Raw genomic sequence first — 22420 nt, 5'->3', positions numbered from 1 at the left:
AAACCAGCATTTATTTGATAGGTGTAATTTAGTGTCTAGTTTACTGTGATGTCTACTAGATCATATTCTGCCTCTTAAGAGAAGGAGAAAAGTTGTTGATTCAAAGGTAAGCACAGTGATTTTTCAAATTAGACACTGTACACCCTGAAACGCTTGTCTCTGGCTTGCAGCCTTTATGCTATTTAATAATATTATTATTAATTTATTTATTTTTGTCAATTTGCAACATTTTCGTATATTCTCTCTTGTAGTAAGAAAAAGTAACAAAAAAAGAAAGCAGTTCATAATGGTTACCACTAGATGGCATTATACGTTTTAAAGTGAGGATATTCTGGGGAAAACAATTAATTGAAAGGCCTCACCTATTATCAATGTTTAATTCTTTCAATGATGAATGCCCTTTCATAAAATCTACTCTGGAAGCCCATATCATGGTTTTACCAAAACTGGGCAAAACACCCGATACAGCAGAAAACTTTAGACCAATTTCATTGCTTAACTCAGACCTTACGTGAAAATCTTAGCTAATAAACTTAATACAGTTTTCCCTTTTCTTATTAATAACGATCAGGTAAGGTTTCATTCATTCTAGAGAAGCAAAAGACAACACAGAGCTATCCATATCATAAATCATGTTCAATCATTACACACCCCAACAATAATAGTATCAGCAGAAGCGGAGAAGGCGTTTGACCATGTCTGTTGGCAATTCGTATGTGAGACCCTAAACAAATTCCAATTGGGGGATTCATTTATTTCCAAGATAATAGCATTATACTCTTCACCATTGGCTAAATTTAGGGTATTTGGGGTATTATCAGAAGCATTTCAAATTTCAAATGGTTCTAGACAAGGATGCCCCTTATTGCCTCTCGCATGTGTTTTTGAGATCCTAGCAGCCACAGTAAGATCACAAACCACTGTATCGGGAATCCCAATTCAAGACACAAACCATAAGATCCTCCTTGCTGATAATGCCCTCATTTGTCTGACTGACCCATTATCATTCATTCCTCAATTGTTATCAGAACTTGTTAGATTCCAGATAGTCTCTAATTTTTTCATTAACAAATCTAAGTCAGAAATGTTAGCTTTACATTGCGATGATTACCTCCTTAACCAAGTCGCTGCTACCTGCCCATTTTGATTACAAAATACTAGACCAAATAGCGCTAGAGGAATTAGTACAACTTTAGACCTTTTTAATTTAAACTTATAATACCAGCGCTAACTGACAGCACTAACTTTTTACTTTGAGCGCTATTTGCACTCATGATCGATAAAGAATGAGTGCACCACTTGTAATCTAGCCTCCAAGGGGAAACTTTAACCCACAGTGTCTCTTTAATAGAAGGACTTGTAGCTGCCAGAAGATTCATAGGGCAGATGTGCAGTGCTGCCCTCTACAGGTACAAACAAATAAGACCCAGATGCTTGTTTTGTTAAGGGTTCAAAATCCATGTGCAAAGGTCAGTTTTTAAAGGACAATGGCACCTAGCACATGAGTTTATAGAGACCTGAATGAGTTTGTAATATTATTAATTAAAATGGGCCATTAATTTATAACATAATTATAGTTACGAAGCAAATGGAAAACTTAAAAATCTTGTAAACAATTTGAACAAACTATAGAGCTGCATTATATTAATGGTACCATTGATTATCCCTGTAACAGATTTTATCTTGTTTCTGCCCTAGAATTGCACTTACTTTCATTGGTGTTTAAATCCGTATCTGGAGTTGTTGTCACTAAAAATAAATAGATACATAAGGCATAAAATAGCACGTGGAGACCTTACAGAGTTTAAGTGAATATGGAGATGATGCTGAACCCGTGTACAAGGGCAGCAGTACAGTAAATCTTGTCTCTATATCTTGTTTGGGACCTACCTAGATTGGCTTCTAAGTCTGTGTGTGGTGAATGTGTTCCTTTAAATAAAAAATACAAATAATAAATGTTTTGTTATTTTTAGTCATTATTATTATTATTATTATTATTATTATTATTATTTTTATTATTATTATTAGTACTTTTATTGTTATTGAAAAAGTTAAACATACCCTAAACAATTTATATAAATTATAGAGTTACATTATGAAAAAGACACCATTGATTATCCCTGTAAGCAGGTTTTGGTTATTTTACCTCTGTGCCTAGTATTGCACTTACCTTGATTGGTGTTTAAATCCATGTCTGGTGTTGTCACTAAAAATATAAAAAAAAGAAGAAATAAAAAAGGAATAAAAAAGAACTAGCCAGACACCTTATAGAGTTTAAGTGAATAAGGAGATGAAAATTGAAGACAAAAAGAGATCTAGAAAACATCTTACTGCTATTCTCACAAAATGGTTGTATCACTGAGGGAGAGAAGAGTTTGACGTATAGTGAGTAACCTAAACACCTGTTTTTTATGTGCTACCTAAAATACATTAATCCATGCAGGCTCAACCAATAATTTCAGCTATGGATTATCTTAATCTACTCGGTTAGTAAATACACAATTTATTACAGAAGATTTAAAAAAAGATATCTTTATATATTCATGACTCAAGTCACTTTATGGAGACACAGAGGAACTTGGGGCTCTGTTAAGTTGAATATCTATTTCTAATCCTTGATGTTTCCAAACTATACACATGTATAGCACATGAAGAGGGGATATTATATAATGGTCCTCATGTAGAATGTATTGTGCTATTGCATGTTGCATTGCATAAGAATTATTCTAAAATTTAGGTTAGTTATTTCACTGATGATTAAGCGCTATTACAGTGCAAAACGCATCAGGATAGTCCTTGTAACCCTGCAGATCTGACATTATTTCAATAAAATTATTTTGTTTTAAATACCGGATTACCTCCAGAGTGCCAGGATTGTTCTTTCTATGGTAAGGTTATTAAATTACTATATATAGGCATTACAATGGGCTCACATGTGGGCTTTAGTTATGCTGACATCTATTTGCATTATTTTAAGCACATGTATATTTAATTTCTAACACAAGTTTCAAAAAGGTTGTCAAAAATTATACGTTTTATAGATGATGTATTCTTTCTCTGATTTGGAAGTTAGTATATACTGGTAAAAAAATTAATTGAAGGGCCTCTTAATACATCATCTATTATCTGTGTTTAATTCCATCAATGATGAATTCCCTTTCACAAAATCAACTCTGGAAGACCACATCGTGGTCCTACAAAATTCTGTCAAAACACCCGATACAGCAGAAAACTTTAGACATATTTCAAGTCAGACCTTAAAATATACACAAAAATATTAGCTAATAGACTTAATACAGTAATCCCTTTTCTTATAAATAACAATCAGGTAGGCTTAATTCATTCTAGAGAAGCAAAAGACAACTTATTTAGAGCTATCCATCTCATGAATCATGTTCAATCACTACACAACCCAACAATAATAGTATCAACAGAAGCAGAGAAGGAGTTTGACCACATTTGTTGGCAATTCGTAAGTGAAACCCTAAACAAATTCCAATAGTAGGATTTATTTTTATTTCCAAGATTATAGCATTATACTCTTTACCATCGGCTAAAGTTAGGGTAATTTGGGTATTATTAGAAGCATTTCAAATTTCAAATAGTACTAGAAAAGGATACCCCTTATTGCCTCTCCTTTTCGCATGTGTTGTTGAGATCCTAGCAGCCACAGTGAGATCACAAACCACTATATCGGGAATCCCAATTCAAGACAAAAAACATAAGATCCTCCACTATGCTGACAACATCCTCTTTTGCTTGACTGACCCATTATCATCCATCCCTCCATCCTTCCATCACTGTTATCAGAAGTCTCTAATTTTCTCATTAATAAATCTAAGTCAGAAATGTTAGCCTTACACTGCGGTGATTACCTTCTTTACCAAGTCGCTGCTATCTGCCTATTTTGCTTACAAAATAATAGACTGAAATACTTAGGGATATATTAAGCTCCCACAACAAAATAAATATTCAACGCCAACTACCTGCTACTACAAAAGACCCTGATAGCGAATATGTCAACATGGAGGTCAAAAGACATAACATGGTTAGGGAAAATAAATTCTATTAAGATGAATATTTCCCCACGACTATTATATCTCCTTCAAACACTTCCAATCCCCCTACCCTCAAATTTCTTAATAAACTTACAGGTTGTTTGAATTCATCTGGGACAGACGTAAAGCAAAAATTAAAAAAAAAACTCATGTGTACCCCTGTAAGACAGGAGGACCTAGGAGTCCCTAATTTAGTAAAATATATAAAGGCTGTGTTTTTACAGAGAATAATAGACTGGTTTGTTAACCACCGGCAGAAAGCGTGGGTAGCTCTAGAATCACAATATTACTGAAAAATCACATTTAGGGTCTCTGTGCTGGCAAAAAAACTCTGTACTATCGTAATCTATTAAACAAAATAGCATAATAAGGCAGACTTTTAAGGTATGGGACAGAGCTTTAGTTGAATTCCCCCATCTTTCTTCCAGGTCTTCACCTCTGACACCCCTGAAAAACAATATAGATTTTGCACCCAGTTTGCAGTTTGCAATTTGGGGCTCCCAGACTCTGACACAGCATCATGCAATAATGATTTAGCAACTGGGAAATGAAGATAAACTTCTTTCCTCAACAAATCTAATTGACATGGTCTTGTTATGTTTAACAACTGGCAACTGTTGCACCAATACCACTCATATATTCAGAACACCCAGACAGAAAAACAACTTCTACACCCAATGTATGAATACTCTGCAATTCCCTTATTACATGGATCGCTAGACTGAAGAAATCAATATTAAAAGAAATCAGTGACCTGGAGGAGAGGGTATATAGGAAACCTACAGATAGGAGAACACAACTTATACAACTGATTTGCATAAGGCAGTTTAAGATAACTGGAAAATTCTCTAAACATATGACAACATATGACATATGACATATGACAAATTGGCCCTACTTGTAACATAGGTTTCCATTTTTCCTTTAGGAGGGACAAAAGCAATTAATATATGTTGGTACAAGCAGACACAGTAGAGAAAATGAAAGTCAAATTTCTCACTTTTTAACATGAAAACCAAATTTTTTTTGAATGGTGTAATTCAGTGTCTAGTTTACGGTGTTGAATAATAAATGATCATATTCTAAAGAGTAGGAGATAGGAAAAAGTTGTTGCTACAAAGGGAAGCAGAGTGGATTTTCGAATTAGACACTCATACCCCAGAACTCTTAATACTTACCTGTCTCTGGCTTGTAACCTTTAGACTATTTTTTAGTGATGTGCAGGCCAGACAAACAAATGTAAATGTTTCGAAGCTACAGGTGAAAAGCTCACCTCTTGCTTCAAATACTTACCATAACACGCTCTGGAGAGCGTATTCATCTGTTCCTTTTCTTGCTACAGCCCTGTCCTTGCAAACACCTAAAGTAATGCTCTTGGTTCCAGGGAGCCAGGCACGCTAAGCATCCTATTAGCACGGCCAGGGCTCTGACAAGAAGAGGAATGGGTTAGCGCCCTCTCCAGCGCATTAGGGTAAGTATTAAACCATTCAAAAAATATTAAAAGAAATGAATGAATAAAGATTACAGTTCAGATTTGTTACCACTAGATGGCATATGCATATTGGAATTTTATCACAGGATGAAAATGTGGCCTCATTATAGTTTACTGGGGTGCAATAAAGAAAGGGATTGTGAGAATTGTTTGTGGCCTTGACAAAGGCCCTAATGTAGGCCAAAATGTTGTATTAATTAAATATTCAATTATGTATGTTAAGGTACCTTTTTAAAAAAAATCTTATCTCTATGCCGTGTTTTGCACTTACCTATATTGGCTTCTAAATCTGAGGATGGATTAGTTTCTTGAAATAATAAATAAATAAAGTAAATTTCTTCTTATAATTATTTTTATTATTATTATTATTATTATTATTAAAAGAGATACAAAAATATTTTAAACAATTTGCATAAATTACAGAGTTACATTATGATAAAGGTATCAGATTCTGTTTATTTTGTCTCTGTGCCTAGTATTGCACTTACTTTGATTGGTGTTTAAATCCATGTCTGGTGTTGTCACTAAAAAAAATAAAAAAATAAGAATATAAAATAATAAGGTATAAAATAGCACTGAGCAGGAGACCTTACAGAGTTTAAGTGAATAAGGAGATGATGCTGAAGCCCGTGTACAAGGTCAACAGTATAATAAATCTTGTCTTTATTTCTTGTTTAGAACTTATCTAGATTGGCTTCTAAGTCTGTGTGTGGTGAAAGTGTTCCTTTAGATAAAAAATAAACAAATAAACGTATTATTATTATTATTATTATTATTATTATTATTATTATTATTATTGTTATTGAAAAAAGTAAAAAAAAAAACAATTTGCATAAATAATAGAGTTACATTATGTTAAAGATACCATTGATTATCCCTGTAAACAGATTTAGTTTATTTTGCCTCTGTGCCTAGTATTGCACTTACCTTGAGTGGCGTTTAAATCCATGCCTAGTGTTGTCACTAAAAATAGAATAAAAAGGATTAAAAAATTACTAGCATGACACCTTAAAGAGTTTAAATGAATAAAGAGATGACATTTGAATACAAAAAAAGAGCAAATAGTTGCATCACCGAGGAAGAGAAGAGTTTGACGTATAGTGAGTAACCTAAACACCTGTTTTTTATGTGCTATCTAAAATCCATAAATCCATGCAGACTCCACCAATAATTTTAGCTATGGATTATCTTAATCTAACCGGTTGCTAAGTACATAGACAAATTATTACAGAAGATTTTTAAAAAGATATCTTTATACATATTATTATTATTATTATAATTATTCTTTATCTATAAAGTGCCAACAGATTCCGCAGCGCTGTCCATGGGTAACAAAAATAAAAGGACAGTACAATATGAGACACCAGACAAAATTTAACAAACAAATACAGGGGGAATTGGGAGCCCTGTTCCCGTGGGAATTTACAATCTAAATGTGTAGAAGGGTGAGAAACAGAACGTGGGGACTGCAAAGGTGGGAATGATGTTAGTGTGGAATTAGATGAGGGCAACTATTAGGCAAGTGGAATTCATTAGTTACTGATTTGGTGATAGGCTTCACTGAACAAGAATGTTTTTAGGGAGCGTTTAAAGGAGGAGAGGTTGGGGCTAAGTCTGACAGCTCGAGAGAGTGCGTTCCAGAGGGTTGGTGCCACACGAGAGAAGTCCTATAGTCTAGCATGGGAGGAGGTGATGGTAGAAGAGGCAAGGAGTAGATTGTTAGGGAATGGGCTGGAGTATATTTGTTGATGAGTGAGGACAGGTAGGGTGGGGCTGCATTGGTAAGGGCTTTGTAGGTCAGAGTGAGAATTTTTAATTTAATTCTGCTGTGAATGGGGAGCCAGTGAAGGTACTCACAAAGGGATGCAGTGGATACAGAGTATCGGGAGAGCTGGATTAGCCTAACAGAGGCATTTAGGATGGATTAAAGGGGGGAGAGGCGGGAGAGAGGGAGGTCACTTAGTAGGTTATTACAGTAATTAAGCCGGGAAATTACTAGGGAATGGATTAGTCAAGTGTAACTCCTAGGCAGCGGACTTGGGGTGATGGGGAGATAGTGGTGTCACCTACAGTGATAGTAAAGTTAGAAACTGGAGTAGAAATAGATGGGGGGATTAGAAGAAGCTCAGTCTTGGGCATGTTGCTTTTTAGGTGGTGAGGCCATTCAGGAAGAAATGCCAGATAAGCAGTCGCTGATGTGGGAAAGGACAGAAGGAGAGAGTGCAGGGGTGGATATGTAGATCTGAGTATCAATACATACATGACATACATACAGTACATTATTAATCACTGAAGAACTTGGGGCTCTATTAAGTTGAATATATGTTTGTAATCCTTGATGTTTCCAAACTATACACATGTATAGTACATGAAGAGGGGATAGAATATAATGGTTCCCATATAGAATGTCTTGTGCTATTATTGCGTGTGGTATTGCATAAGAATTATTTTAAAATTGAGAAGGTAATTTTCTTTCACCGAAGATTAAGCGCTATTTCAGCGTGAAATGCATCAAGGTAGTCATTCCTTGTAACCCTGCAGATATGACATGTTTGTTCTTTTAACATTAATTCAATAAAATTATTTTGTTTTAAATACCGGATTACCTCCAGAGTGCCAGGATTGTTCTATGTTAAGGTAATTTATTTACAATATATGGGCATTACTATGGGCTCACGTGTGGGCTTTAGTTATGCTGACATTTATTTGCATTATTTTAAGCACATATATAAATTTTCTAACACAAATTTAAAGTTTGTCAAAAATTATACATTTTATAGATGATAAGTGAGGATATCCTGGAAAAAAAATAATTGAAGGACCTTTGAATACCTCATATATAATCCGTATTTAATTTCATCAATGATGAATTCCCTTTCACAAAATCTGCTCTGGAAGCCCATATGGTGGTCCTACAAAAACCCAGCAAAACACCCGATACAGCAGAAAACTTTAGACCAATGTCATTGCTTAAAGGGACAGTACACTGTAAAATTGTTTTTCCATTAATGTATTTTAAATGACTTGTTATACCAACTGCAGAGTATAAAACATTTGATAAATTGCATTTTTATGCTTATTTGTGTATATGAAGTAGCTGATTTTGTGCTTTGAAACCAAAGCCTATTACAATGGGCTGAACTTAAAGGTGATATAATATCTTATTATGTTATAACTTTGTGGACACAGACTTGCTTCCTTATCTTTTATTTGGCTGGAACACCAAAGCTCAATACATAGAGAGAACAATAGACAATTATCATTTTATTACTTAACTATCCTGCATCCCACTGAGTGTAACTTCTTCTACTGGCTGTGTTTACTTAGGCTATTCAATAGCCTATACTCCAGTAATAAAACTTTTAGTATAGATGGCTATACCACAGACTAAATCAGCTATTTCAAATGCTGAAATAAGAGTAAAAGAGCTACTTGTAACCAATTTAACACACTCTAGCAGGTACAAAGGCTCATTGGGAATAATTTAAAGGGGAGAAACATTTTGGGTGAACTGTCCCTTTAACTCACACCTTAAAATATTTGCGAAAATCTTAGCTTATAAATTTACTCCCTTTTCTTATTAATAACAATTAGGTAGGCTTCCTTTATTCTAGAGAAGCAAAAGACAACACAGTCAGAGCAATCCATCTCATAAATCATGTTCAATTACTACACGCCCCAACAATAATAGTATCAACAGACGTGGAGAAGGCGTTTGACCGCGTCTATTGGCAATTCCTCATGAGACCCTAAACAAATTCCAATTGGAGGATTCATTTATTTCCAAGATAATGGCATTATATTCTTCACCATCGGCTAAAGTTAGGGTAAATGGGGTATTATCAGGGGCACGATCCGATATAGGTCGTAGTTTTCGATACAAGCGAGAGAACACGCGCCGCCCGTAATTTCACCTCACAACTCGACCTATCCAATATACTGCACCGTCAGATGCTTAACTGGCGTAAGTAGCAAAAACCAGCGATCAACTAAAATGTGCGCAAATACCCATTTTAGTCGTCGCAAGTACTTACGCCAGTATTTTGTTAACGTAAAGTCTCAATAAAGTGTAGTTTTATGCAAATTACCCTACGAATCGTAAAAAACAACGGCCAGTTCTAAAAGATGCGACACGTAATTACGCCATTCAAAATTCATACATAAACCCATGCGCAGCGGCCATTTTCTTTAGTGTGTTTGGTTGGTTCTTTGAGCTACAGCACACTGCAGTGAGTAGAGATTAGTGGTAAGAGTAGTGAGAGAGGAGCATTTCATTCAGTTAGTTAGGTCGGATTGTTGGATTGGTAAGCCTGTACATTTGCTAACACTTTTTTTTACATATTGCACACATTTTGCATACACACATATACAAAATACACAACACTTTTTTTTTCTAACACCTCACACATTTTATTTATCTTTTACAGTGTGATAGGCTGAGTGTTTGGTTGTGATTGTGTGTGATTGAAGTGGGAGTGAGTGTGAGTGTGTGAGTGTGTGTAGTTTGAGGATGGCAGGGAGAGCTAGGGCGGGGGGGAGGAGGGAAGGGGAGTTGCAGGGAGAGGATTATGGACAGGAGGAGCAGCAGGGTCCCTGTCAGGGAGTGAGCGGAGTGGGGAGAGGGAGAGCTAGAAGGGAGGATGGGAGTGAGGCTGCCCCAAGGCCAGGCACACTCAGAAGAGGGATAGAGGGTGCACATGGGGATGGAAGGGGGAGGAGGGAGAGGATAGGGAGGAACCCACACCAGGGACATCCCAGGGAGGGAGCCAGGTGGCCCAAGATGAGGAGCGCATGAGGTGCCCTAACTTCTCTTTTGTCGAAAACCTTGCGCTAGTCCAGGCCATCATGGAGAACCACACTGCCCTCTTTGGCCAAGAGAAGGGCAAAGGAGTTGCCCAAAGGCATAAAGATGTATGGCTGAGGGTCGAGGAGGCAGTCAACAGCGTGGCCCAGCAGAGGAGGAATGTGGATGGGCTCAAGAAAAGGTGGAATGACTGCAAGAGGTGGGTCAAGGAGAAAATGGGACAAGAAGCCATGCACCAAAGGGGAACAGGTGGTGGTCCTCCCCAGGAGGCGGAATATAATCAGTGGCAGGAGATCATTCAGAGGTCCCTGAGCGTCACAGCAATCCGTGGACTTCCAGGGGCGTGTGACTCAGGGATTGCAACATCAGCACAGCATGCTGATGAGTAACATCCTACACACCAGTATTATATGTATTTGAGATATAACATCCTTTAATGTCACACATTCATGTACACAACGAGGAGCATGGTATTTGGCCTACTAACAAAAACATCTACAATTAGATTTCACATTAAAGGGACATTAAACCAAAGCTTTTTATGTCATTATTCAGATAGAGAATACAGTTTTAAACAACATCCCAATTTACTTCTATTATCTATTTTGCTTCATTATTTTGTTAATCTTTGTTTATGAAATAGCAATGCACGGTGAGCCAATCACATGAGACATTGATGTGCAGCCACCAATCAGCAGCTTCTGAGCCCATCTAGATATGCATTTCAGCTAAGAATATCAAGAGAATGAAGCAAATTAGGTAATTGAAGTAAATTACAAAGTTGTTTAAAATTGCATGCTCTAGCTGAATCATGAAAGAATTAAAATGGGTTTAATGTCCATTTAATGGTACTTAACTCATTGAAATTCATGATATGAGGTGGAATAGTTAAATACTAACATGTCTCGGAGTAACACAGGCCACAAGCCACATGTAGAGTTTTCAGTAAATGGACACTATAGCCATCACAATACTTTTAGCTCAAGAAAGCACGTTATGTGCCTACATCAGGCTATAGGAAATTGTGTGACCATAGTGTCACTTAAAGAACACATTTTCTCCATTACTGACATGTACACAGAACTATTGTATGAAACACATACATGTATACTTTGCATATTAAAATCCCTCATATAACAAATCACAATGTGCACATGCATGTTATAGAGTTTGACATGAGAATGAGTATAGGCCCTAGCATGTATCAATGTAGATTGTATGCCCACATGGATATATATATGATTGTACTAATACCTCTCATCATTTGACTCCTCCACAGAACCTCCTGTCACCAGGGTGCAAACGGGCATGCATCCACCCCAACCACCAGGCCAGAGAATGGCTCCAGCACAACCACCAGGCCAGAGAATGGCTCCACCACAACCACCAGGCCAGAGAATCCCTCAACAGTACGCTCCCAGACATGAGGTGGGTTGGATTGCCTCTGTTGAGGACCCATACGTAATGCCACCAAGTTTTGAAGAGGAGCCCTGGCTGGAGGACTATTATTTTTTGGTTATGAGGGGCATCCAAGGCATCCCCAAAGGGTAGATGTCTTTACCCCCCCTCCCTCCCAATATCAGGCCAGTCAGGACTTTTACCACCAGGACATACAAACTGGTCAGGCTGAGTGGTCGCACGGCAGTCGTCAATGGGACTACCAGTCCACCCAGAGAGCTCTACCATCCGCTTCCCGCGGAAGAGCTCCAGCATATGAAGAGGAGCATATAGCTGTGGTAGTTCCTCCTGAGGTACCAGCTTTTGTAGTTCCTCCTGAGGCACCAGCTGTGGTTGTTCACCCTGAGGCACCAGCTGTCATTGTTCACCCTGAGGCACCACCTGTCATTGTTCACCCTGAGGCACCAGCTGTCATTGTTCACCCTGAGGCACCAGCTGTCGTTGTTCACCCTGAGGCACCAGCTGTGGTTGTTCACCCTGAGGCACCAGCTGTGGTTTTTCACCCTGAGGCACCAGCTGTGGTTGTTCACCCTGAGGCACCAGCTGTCGTTGTTCACCCTGAGGCACCAGCTGTGGTTGTTCACCCTGAAGCAACAGCTGTCATTGTTCTAGATGCAACAGCAGCTAGAGGTGAAACTGCACCTATAATCCCTGCTGGTGAACAGCCTTTAGATCCTCTGAATTCCTGGGCGACAAATACATTGCCCTCCAGAGGAGGCTCACATGAACCTGCAAGAGAATGCATAGAGACCAACGCAGGTTTTACAGGAGCCAACAGACTTTACTCCAGCATTCCATTGAGCTGCAACGGGACATGGCAGCATCTTTAAGTGGTATAGTCCAGAACCAATCTCAGATGATGAGAGTTATTTTGGACATGCAGATGCAGTCTAACAACAGATGGCGGGAACAAAACCAACTGTTGGGTGTGTTGGTGGAGCATTTCACACACCAGCAGGACACTGCCTCCAGCCTCTCATCTGTGGCCAGCACTCCTGCAGGATCCTTTGAATCCACACAGCCCAGGAGAGGCAGGAGACCCACTCCAGGCCCCTCACCCCCCTCATCTAAGAAGCCTAAAAAAAAAATATTGATATATTTCAGCCTAAATCTTGTCCTCTTTTATTTACCATATAATTGTCATCCACATCCATGTGAGGGGTGTTTTAGTACACTAATATTTTTGAAAAATATAATAAGGCCTGTGTGGAAATGGCCCAAAAAAAGGTAATATCAACATGTTTATGACATATTCATGTTCTCTAAACCACATCACATAGTTGTGTATGAGGGTTACAAATAGTGATATTTAGTGATGTCGCGAACAGTTCTGCTGCGAATAGTTTGCAGCGTACATAGCATGTTCGCGTTCGCAGCGGACGGCGAACATATGCAATGTTCGATTCACCCCCTATTCGTCATTATTGAGTAAAATTTGACCCTGTAGCTCACAGTCACAAGACACATTCCAGCCAATCAGCAGCAGACACTCCCTCCCAGACCCTCCCACCTCCTGGACAGCATCCATTTTAGATTCATTCGGAGCCTGCATTCTTAGTGAGAGGAGGGACAGTGTAGCTGCTGCTGATTTAATAGGGAAATCGATAGCTAGGCTAGTGTATTCAGTGTCCACTACAGTCCTGAAGGACTCATCTGATCTCTGCTGTAAGGACAGCACCCCAAAAAGCCCTTTTTAGGGCTAGAACATGTCTTCTTTTTTTTTTTTTCCTGTGTAATCTAATTGCAGCCTGCCTGCCAGCTCAGGCTCACAGCGTATGCTGTGCCCACTTGACCAGTGCCACCACTCATATCTGGTGTAACAGTAGTGTACATTTAAAAAAAAAAAAAAAAACCTTTTTTTAATTTGAAATAATAGCAGTCAGTTTCCTTCACACGTGTACATTTCAGGTCCTGCCAGGGTACAGTGTGACACCAGTGCAAGTCATATCTGCTAAAACAGTAGTGTACATACATTTTAAAAAAAAAAAACCTTTTTTATTGTGAAATAATAGCAGTCAGTTTCCCTCACACGTGTGCGCTCCAGGTCCTGCCAGGGCACAGTATCACACCAGTGCAAGTCATATCTACTAAAACAGTAGTGTACATACATTTTAAAAAAAAAAACACCTTTTTTTACTGTGAAATAATAGCAGTCAGTTTCCCTCACACGTGTGCGTTCCAGGTCCTGCCAGGGCACAGTGTCACACCAGTGCAAGTCAAATCTGCTAAAACAGTAGTGTACATACATTTAACAAAAAAAAACACCTTTTTTATTGTGAAATAATAGCAGTCAGTTTCCCTCACACGTGTGCGCTCCAGGTCCTGCCAGGGCACAGTGTCACACCAGTGCAAGTCATATCTACTAAAACAGTAGTGTACATTTAAAAAAAAAAACCCTTACACTACCTGAATGATACAACATCATACCTGATGTTTTAAAGCACGTTATTCCAAACAATTTAGGAATGTTAGGTGATTTATGCCCTTTATGGATTAAAACCAGACTCTGCATCAACTATGTAATTTTCCATGGGAGTTTGCCATGGTCCCCCTCCGGCATACCACAGTCCAGGTGTTAGTCCCCTTGAAACAACTTTTCCATCACTTTTGTGGCCAGAAAGAGTCCCTGTGGGTTTTAAAATTCGCCTGTCTATTGAAATCTATGGCGGTTCGCCCGGTTCGCCGTTCGCGAACGCAAAATTTTAGGTTTGCGACATCACTAGTGATATTCACTTTTAATATGTAAATCAAGGTTTCTCACATCCAATAGAAATTGACCCATGTGCAGGGATAGGCATGAGCCAAGGCTGTGGCGGACATTTTCTAAGGTAAAGACTTTTAGTGAAGGACACCTTGCCTATCCCTGCACATGGGTATATATAACTAAATAATAATGTATTACAGAAGGTGTGAACATAAGGTATAAACATCCATTTTCATTCCTCTAAACGATAGTCAATAAATCATAGTGACCAATACATGAATTGAACTAATGATATATTTTCAGTAATTAGGGTGGTTAAGGGAATGGGGTTGGGATGTAGTAGTTTCACTTACATGCAGTGGAAATCCACAGTATGTAATTTGATGACCAGCTGCAGCAGGGGCAGCACCATCACCATGGACCTAAGCAGCAACTATAGAATCAGCATGTGTAGATGGAACAACAGGGGATTTTAGGGCTTCCAGCACCCTTGTGCCCCATGATGACCCCTTGTGCCCCATGATAAACCCCTTGTGCCCCATGATGACCCCTTGTGCCCCATGATGCACCCTTTGTGCCCCATGATGCACCCTTTGTGCCCCATGATGCACCCTTGTGCCCCATGATGACCCCTTGTGCCCCATGATGCACCCTTTGTGCCCCATGATGCACACCTTTGTGATTGGTTTGAAAAACTTGCAGGGGCAGAAATAATAAATGCTTTGAAGAGTTTAACTATTTGTGATCAAGCTGCTGATATGTATGTTGTTAAGCATGCACTTGTTAGGCCTTCAGAGAGTTACGTTGGTTTCTAAGTCAGTGCAAGGGTTGCTGCGCCTTCAATTCGTGGCGAGATGAGAATGGAGTAGATTTTCTGAAATCTGCATGCGTAAGCCCTTACGCCGTATATTGGATACCAAACTGCGCGTGTTTTGTATGTCAGTCTATGGACCAAAAAACGATGTGCGAAGGCAGAAATATACGCGCGTAACTTCTAAGTTACGCTGTATATGTGATACCAAACCCGCACAAAATTTGGCGTTGCCGGCTTCTGCGGGCGACGCTGTATATCGGATCGAGGCCCAGAAGAATTTTAAATTTCAAATGGTACTAGACAAGTATGCCCCTTATTGCCTCTCCTTTTCGCATGTGTTGTTGCCATAGTGAGATCCCAAACCAGGAATCCAAATTCAAGACAAAAAACATAAGATCCTCCTCTATACTGACGACATCCTCTTTTACCTGAGTGACCCATTATCATCCATCCCTCCACTGTTATCAAAACTTTTTATATTCCAATTAGTCTCTAATTTTCTCATTAACAAATGTAAGTCAGAAATGTTAGCCTTACACTGTAATGATTACCTCCTTAACCAAGTCGCTGCTATCTGCCCATTTTGCTTACAAAATACTAAACTGAAATACTTAGGGATATATTTAGCTCCCACGATAAATTTAATTTTCAACGCCAACTACCTGGTACTACAAAAGACCCCGATATTGATCATGTCAACATGGAGGTCAAAATACATAGCATGGTTAGGGAAAAATAAATTTTATTAAGATGAATATTATCCCACAACTATTATATCTCTTTTGAACACTTCCAATCCCCCTACACCAGAATTTCTTAATAAACTTTCAGAACAGGTTTTTTAATTCATCTGGGACATACATAAAGCAAGAATTTACAAATAACTCATGTGTACCCCTGTAAAACAGAGGGGGCCTGGGAGTCCCTAATTTAGTAAAATATATAAAGGCTGTGTGTTTACAGAGAATAATAGACTGGTTTGTTAACCACCAGAAGAAAGTGTGGGTAGCTTTAGAATTACAATATTACTGAAAAATCACATTTAGGGTCGCTGTGCTGGCAAAAAAAAACCCTTTACTATCGCAATCTATCAAATAAAATATAATAAGGGAGACATTTAAGGTATGGGACAGAGTTTTGGTGGAATTCCCCCCATTTTCTCTTCCCGGTCCTCACCTCTGAAACCTCTGACAAGCAATGTAGATTACCCACCCAGTTTGCAGTTTGGGGGCTCCCAGACAATGACACAGCATCGTGCAATAATGATTTACCAACTGGGAAATGAAGATAAACTCAATTCCTAAACAGATATGATTTACTATGGTCTTGTTATGTTTAACAACTGGCAACTGTTGCACCAATGCCACTCATTTATTCAGAAACACCCAGACAGAAAGAAACCTTCTACACCCAATGACTCCCTTTGAATTTCTCTGCAAATCTACTTCTCCTTCTAGATAAACCCTCTCATTAGTATACTCACTACTACAAACAACTCCACAAGTACTTGTCCCTTATTACATGGATTGCTGGACTGAAGAAATCAATATTAAAAGAAAGCCGTGACCTGGAGGAGAGGGTATATAGGAAACCTACAGATTGGAGTGCACAACTTATACAACTGATTTGCATAAGGTGGTTTAAGATAACTGGAAAATTATCTAAACATATGACAGGTTGGCCCTACTTGTAACACAGGTCTTCATTTTTCCTTTAGGAGGGGCAAAAGCAATTAAGATATGTTTGTATAAACAGACACAGTTGAGAAAAATGAAAGTCAAATTTCTCACTTTTTAACATTAAAATCAGCATTTTTTTGAAAAGTGTAATTCAGTGTCTAGTTTGCATTTCAGTGTTGTCTACTAGATCATATTCTGCCTCTAAAGAGGAGGAGTAAGAAAAAAGTTGTTGCTTCAAAGGTAAGTACAGTGGATTTTCAAATTAGACACTGTACACCCCAGAACTCTTAATACTTACTTATCTCTGGCTTGCTATTTAATAATATTACTATTGTTATTATTTTATTATTTTTTATCAAATTGTAACATTTTGGTATATTCTCTCTCTTGTAGTAATAAAAAGTAACAAAAATAAATTACAGTTCATATTGGTTACCACTAGATGGCATATGCATACAGGAATGGTAAAAAAAAAGTGACCTCAATATGAGTTATTGGGGTACAAAAAAGAAAGGGATTGTGAGAATTGTTTGTGACCTTGACAAAAGCCTTATTATGGGAAAAAATGTTGGATTAATTAAAAGTTCAGTATGTATATACATATGTTAAGGTAACTTATTATTTTTATTTTAAAGATGCCTCTATGCCGTGTTTTGCATTTACTTATTTTGGAGTCCAAGGGGCCGATTTTTAACAGCCTGAATGGTGCCTAATGCTCCCACGATAAATTCAATTCTCAACGCCAACTACCTGGTACTACAAAAGACCCCGATATCAATCATGTCAACATGGAGGTCAAAATACATAGCATGGTTAGGGAAAAATAAATTTTATTAAGATGAATATTATCCCACAACTATTATATCTCTTTTGAACACTTCCAATCCCCCTACACCAGAATTTCTTAATAAACTTTCAGAACAGGTTTTTTAATTCATCTGGGACATACATAAAGCAAGAATTTACAAATAACTCATGTGTACCCCTGTAAAACAGAGGGGGCCTGGGAGTCCCTAATTTAGTAAAATATATAAAGGCTGTGTGTTTACAGAGAATAGTAGACTGGTTTGTTAACCACCAGAAGAAAGTGTGGGTAGCTTTAGAATTACAATATTACTGAAAAATCACATTTAGGGTCGCTGTGCTGGCAAAAAAACCCCTTTACTATCGCAATCTTCAGGCTTGCCGGAAACAGGAGTTAAGAAGCAGCGGTCTTGAGACCGTTGCTCCTTTACTCATACGCCTCGTCTGAGGCGTCGGACAGCAATCCGCCCCATCGTGTACGATCGGGTTGATTGACACCCCCTGCAGGGGGCGGCATTGCACAAGTTTGCCAGACATTGATGGGTATATATATATATTATATATATTATGTTATATGGGTAATTTGAAACTCACGTATTAAGCATATTGAGGGTAGCCTTGAAACTTGCATGAAGTCCAGCAAGAAACATTCCATGATGATATTTTCCTTTTTGTATAAGTTGTAACATATGGTTCTAATATAAGATCCTCTCTACAAATGGTTATATGGGCATATTCTGTTATGTGCTATAACAACATTCTTATTTCCTGTGGGCCCCTTATGCAGATGTGAAGTTAACTACGTTTTTTTATATATTTCCTGTGACCTCATGTATGACGTATACATCCCTATAAAGTCTTTGTGTGTTCTTCAATAAATGGGAATCTTGTGAAAACGCTCAGTTGCATGTGTGTGTGATTTCAGTGGTCACCCCAGGGCCCTGAAGAAAATGTGTGCTGCACCCTTATCAGCCAGAGCAGAGCTAAGAAACAAAAGAAGTAACCCTACAAACTGGTGTCAGAAGTCGGATGAAACAGGGAACTCTCTGAAGGTGAGTTGAACAAAGAGTCCTTTTTATTCTGACCTTTTTTCTCTTACCACGAGACCCCTTAAGTTTAATTTTACATAGGAATAGTTGGGAAATATATATCTGAATCTTTGGTAGATTCTAACTATTGTCTAAAAAGAGGAATAGTAGATTTTTTTGGTAGAAATCAGGTTAAATATATATATGAATCTTTGGTAGATTCTAATTAAATCTTTGGTAGATTTTAATTAATAATAATTAAGTCTTTGGTAGATTAAAAATAAAAAGGGGAATAATAGATTTCTTTGGTAGAAATCAGATTATATAAAGTCTGGCTGAAGGGTTAAACCACACATTTTCTTGCTGCTTGCTTTTGAAATATGCTGTATGGCTAACATTGCTTTAAAGTTATAAGATAAATTCTGCATTGTTTATATGAATTCTTATGCTGCTTGCTTTTTAAATATACTGTATGGCAAAATACTGCTTATTGTATAGAGTATTAAGAATGTAAACTGTTGCTAATATGTATTGCTGTTTCTGAATGTTAGTAAAAGGCTACATTTTTTTCTGGTGAAGGGTGACCTTTGACCTAGAGATAATTAATGCCAAAAACTACTGAAAGGATCAGCATAGTGATATTTTTTTCTCTCTCTCTTGTTGTAAACTTAAGCATTAAGCACAATAACTGGTAACGGAGTACAACCATTCTAGTTAATGTGGTTTTTGCAAAAAGATCCAATAATTAATTGCTTTTAAAGGTAAAGGTATTGTATTTTTTTATTTTTATTATTTTTTATTATTTTTTTTTGTATTGTATTATATTTTGTTGTAAAAGTTTTAAATGATAAGTTAGGAGTTGAGAATGGGCAAATCCCAGTCTAAATTTCCATCACCTATGCAAGGTGAAACATGTAAAGATTATGTGGGAAGGGTGTCACCCGATGGGTTTATGTATATTATTCCTTGGGTTCAGAATATGGCAGAATGGACAGAAGCTATGAGAAGCTCTGATCCATTCCCCAGAGAGGGGGATAATGATAAATTTCATATGAATATGGTAAAAGGGTTGTGTCTAGGTGATGAAGAGGCATTTCCATGGTATAAAGGTGATCCAAGATGGAATATGGATTATATGAAAAAGGGTGGGGAAAATTGGCTGACTGTTACTCCATACTGGCAATATATTGATATAGATGGGAATAAAAAGAAGGGTAAAAGTGAGAAGCAAAGATAGAGAGCATATTCACACACCCCTGCCCCATATAATGCCCCTCACCTACCTTTGCCATCATATAACAGACTATATCCTAGCCTCCCATCCCCTAGTGACATAGATCTAGAGACTATTGCTATTGCCTCTGCTCAGGTACCCCAGGAATGGACCTTGCCAGGACCTTCTGTAACTCCCCGATAACAGGTCACTAAACCCCCAATTATGCCCAAACCCCCGATTAAGGTTGAACCAGTAACACCTTCCTACCCCCCTACAATAACCCCACAATATAAAAGAGGGAATGAAGAAGTAGAGGTGGAGGAGGCAGCTGTACCAGAAGCTAGTATGCCATTTCTTACTGTGGGAGACCAATTAATTATTAAACCTTTGTCCCCGGGTGAATTAAGGGAAATTACCAAGGGAGCCCCAAACCCCCGTCAACATCCATCAGCTTGTATTATGTATTTAAAAAGAATGTTACAAGGACAAAACATGACACAGACAGACATAAGAATTATCATTGATGCACTTCTAGACTATGACCCTGAATAAGGTTGGGAGTGGGGTAATGTAAAGAGTATTAGTAAATTGAGTCGAGATCCAACAATTAACTATGCCCTAAACACACGTGAGGGACTTGATGAAATGTGGACAGAATTAAGTATAGAAATGCATAGAATATGGAAGGATAAACAAAGTATGTCAATTGCACTAGCGTGCAAACAGAATACAAAGGAAACAGTAGTAGAATTTGTTAAGCGTTTTTATAAATGCTGGAAGGAAGAGGCTGGAATGGAATCAGGAGATGCAATGGGCTCTCTGAAGGTCCAGACTTGCATTAGTAATATGCAACCTCAGCTTTCTTTGTTGGTGAAACAACTTGTCTCTGATTGGCCGGAGTTGACTCCAGCAGAATTCTTGAAAATAATTCATGAAAAAGAAGGGGCAGGTTGTTTTGACATCAGGAAATTAGAGGGAAAAAACGCTGCTTTTTATCAAAAGCAGAGTTTACAACATTGTGATCCATTCCAGGCCAGGGAAAGGGATAATACAGGGAGTAATAGAATGTATGTGAGAGGTAGAGGGAGAGCTAGAGGGAATTATACTTCAAACAGAACACATTGTTTTAACTGTGGGGAACAGGGACAATTGTAAAACCATGGCTGCTGTCTGTGCCCAAGAGCATGGTGGAGGCAATATGCGTCCTGTAGCTTTCTTTTCCGAAGTAGTTCCAATACTGGTACAAGGGATGCCGGCATGTCTCCGAGCATTGGCGGCTTGCGCCATGGCTGTAGAGATGGTTGAAACAATCACATTAGGCCATCCAACAGTACTACACACTAGTCACCAAGTTTTACATCTTGTAAAAAATGTCACTACCCAACACATGACTTCTCAAAGACTTTCTGGTTATGAATGTATATTACTGAATAATACAAATCTGACTATTAAATATAGTAGTATATCCTCAGGGCCAACTCAAATACTTAGTGCCTTACTTACAGGATCACCAGACTTTCCAACAGACCATGATTGTATAGAGGTAATACACCACATTACCACACCAAGACCTGACTTGATGGATAAACCTTTTGACCATGCTGATAATGTGTTTGTTGATGGTTCTTGTTCCCGACCTAGTGACGGTATTTATAAGACAGGCTATGCCGTTGTGCAACTACCAGACATTATTCTAGATGCAGGCCCCATTCCTTATCCTTCTGCACAAGCTGCAGAATTAATAGCACTCACAAAAGCATGTAAATTGTTTGAAAATAAATCTGTTAACATTTACACTGACTCTCGCTATGCTTTTGGGGTTGTGCACGATTTTGGTATGATATGGAAACAACGTGGTTTTGTTTCAGCAGATGGCAAGACCATCTCTCATACAGACCTGATTAATGACCTTTTAGAGGCCATACAACTCCCAAAGGACATAGCGATCATACATTGCCGTGCACATACATACAAGTCTGACCCTATTTCCTTGGGTAATGCGCTTGCAGATAAAATTGCTAAAGAGGCTGCTTATGTTTCTCATACACCCGGATCCACCATCCGTATGTATGCTGTTTTAGCCCCACCTTCATGTCCTACAGACCATATGCTTCTTGAACTCAAGGGACATGCCACTCCTAGTGACATATCTTTCTGGACTACTAATGGGTTAACTTTAGATGAGAATGGTTTGTTTTCTAAAGAGGGGAAGGTGGGCATACCGGAAAGCAGTGCACCACTCTTTATAGTACAAGCCCATGGTGTTGGACACCTAGGTATAAAACCAACAACTAACTTGTTGAAGCAATCTTTCTACATTAGAGGTATAGGTGATCATTGCAAGGCATATATTAATAGATGTG

General features: G+C 38.3%; 1 protein-coding gene across 1 annotated transcript in view; it reads right to left on the bottom strand.

Moving 5' to 3' along the window:
- The window catches only part of LOC128643352 (embryonic protein UVS.2-like), a 145253-nt gene that overhangs the window by 85224 nt on the left and 37609 nt on the right, over positions 1–22420 (bottom strand). Inside the window, exons 3-6 of the mRNA XM_053696282.1 lie at positions 6478–6513; positions 6039–6074; positions 2171–2206; positions 1711–1749 (exon numbers count right to left, since the gene is read on the bottom strand). Coding sequence (XP_053552257.1) covers positions 1711–1749; positions 2171–2206; positions 6039–6074; positions 6478–6513 — 147 coding nt within the window. The remainder of the gene's footprint in view (positions 1–1710; positions 1750–2170; positions 2207–6038; positions 6075–6477; positions 6514–22420) is intronic.

The sequence above is a fragment of the Bombina bombina genome, unplaced genomic scaffold (genome assembly GCF_027579735.1).
Source record: "Bombina bombina isolate aBomBom1 unplaced genomic scaffold, aBomBom1.pri scaffold_628, whole genome shotgun sequence".
NCBI lineage: Eukaryota > Metazoa > Chordata > Amphibia > Anura > Bombinatoridae > Bombina > Bombina bombina.
Note: the sequence above shows the minus strand (reverse complement) of the source record. Positions and strands in the feature narration are given on the sequence as shown.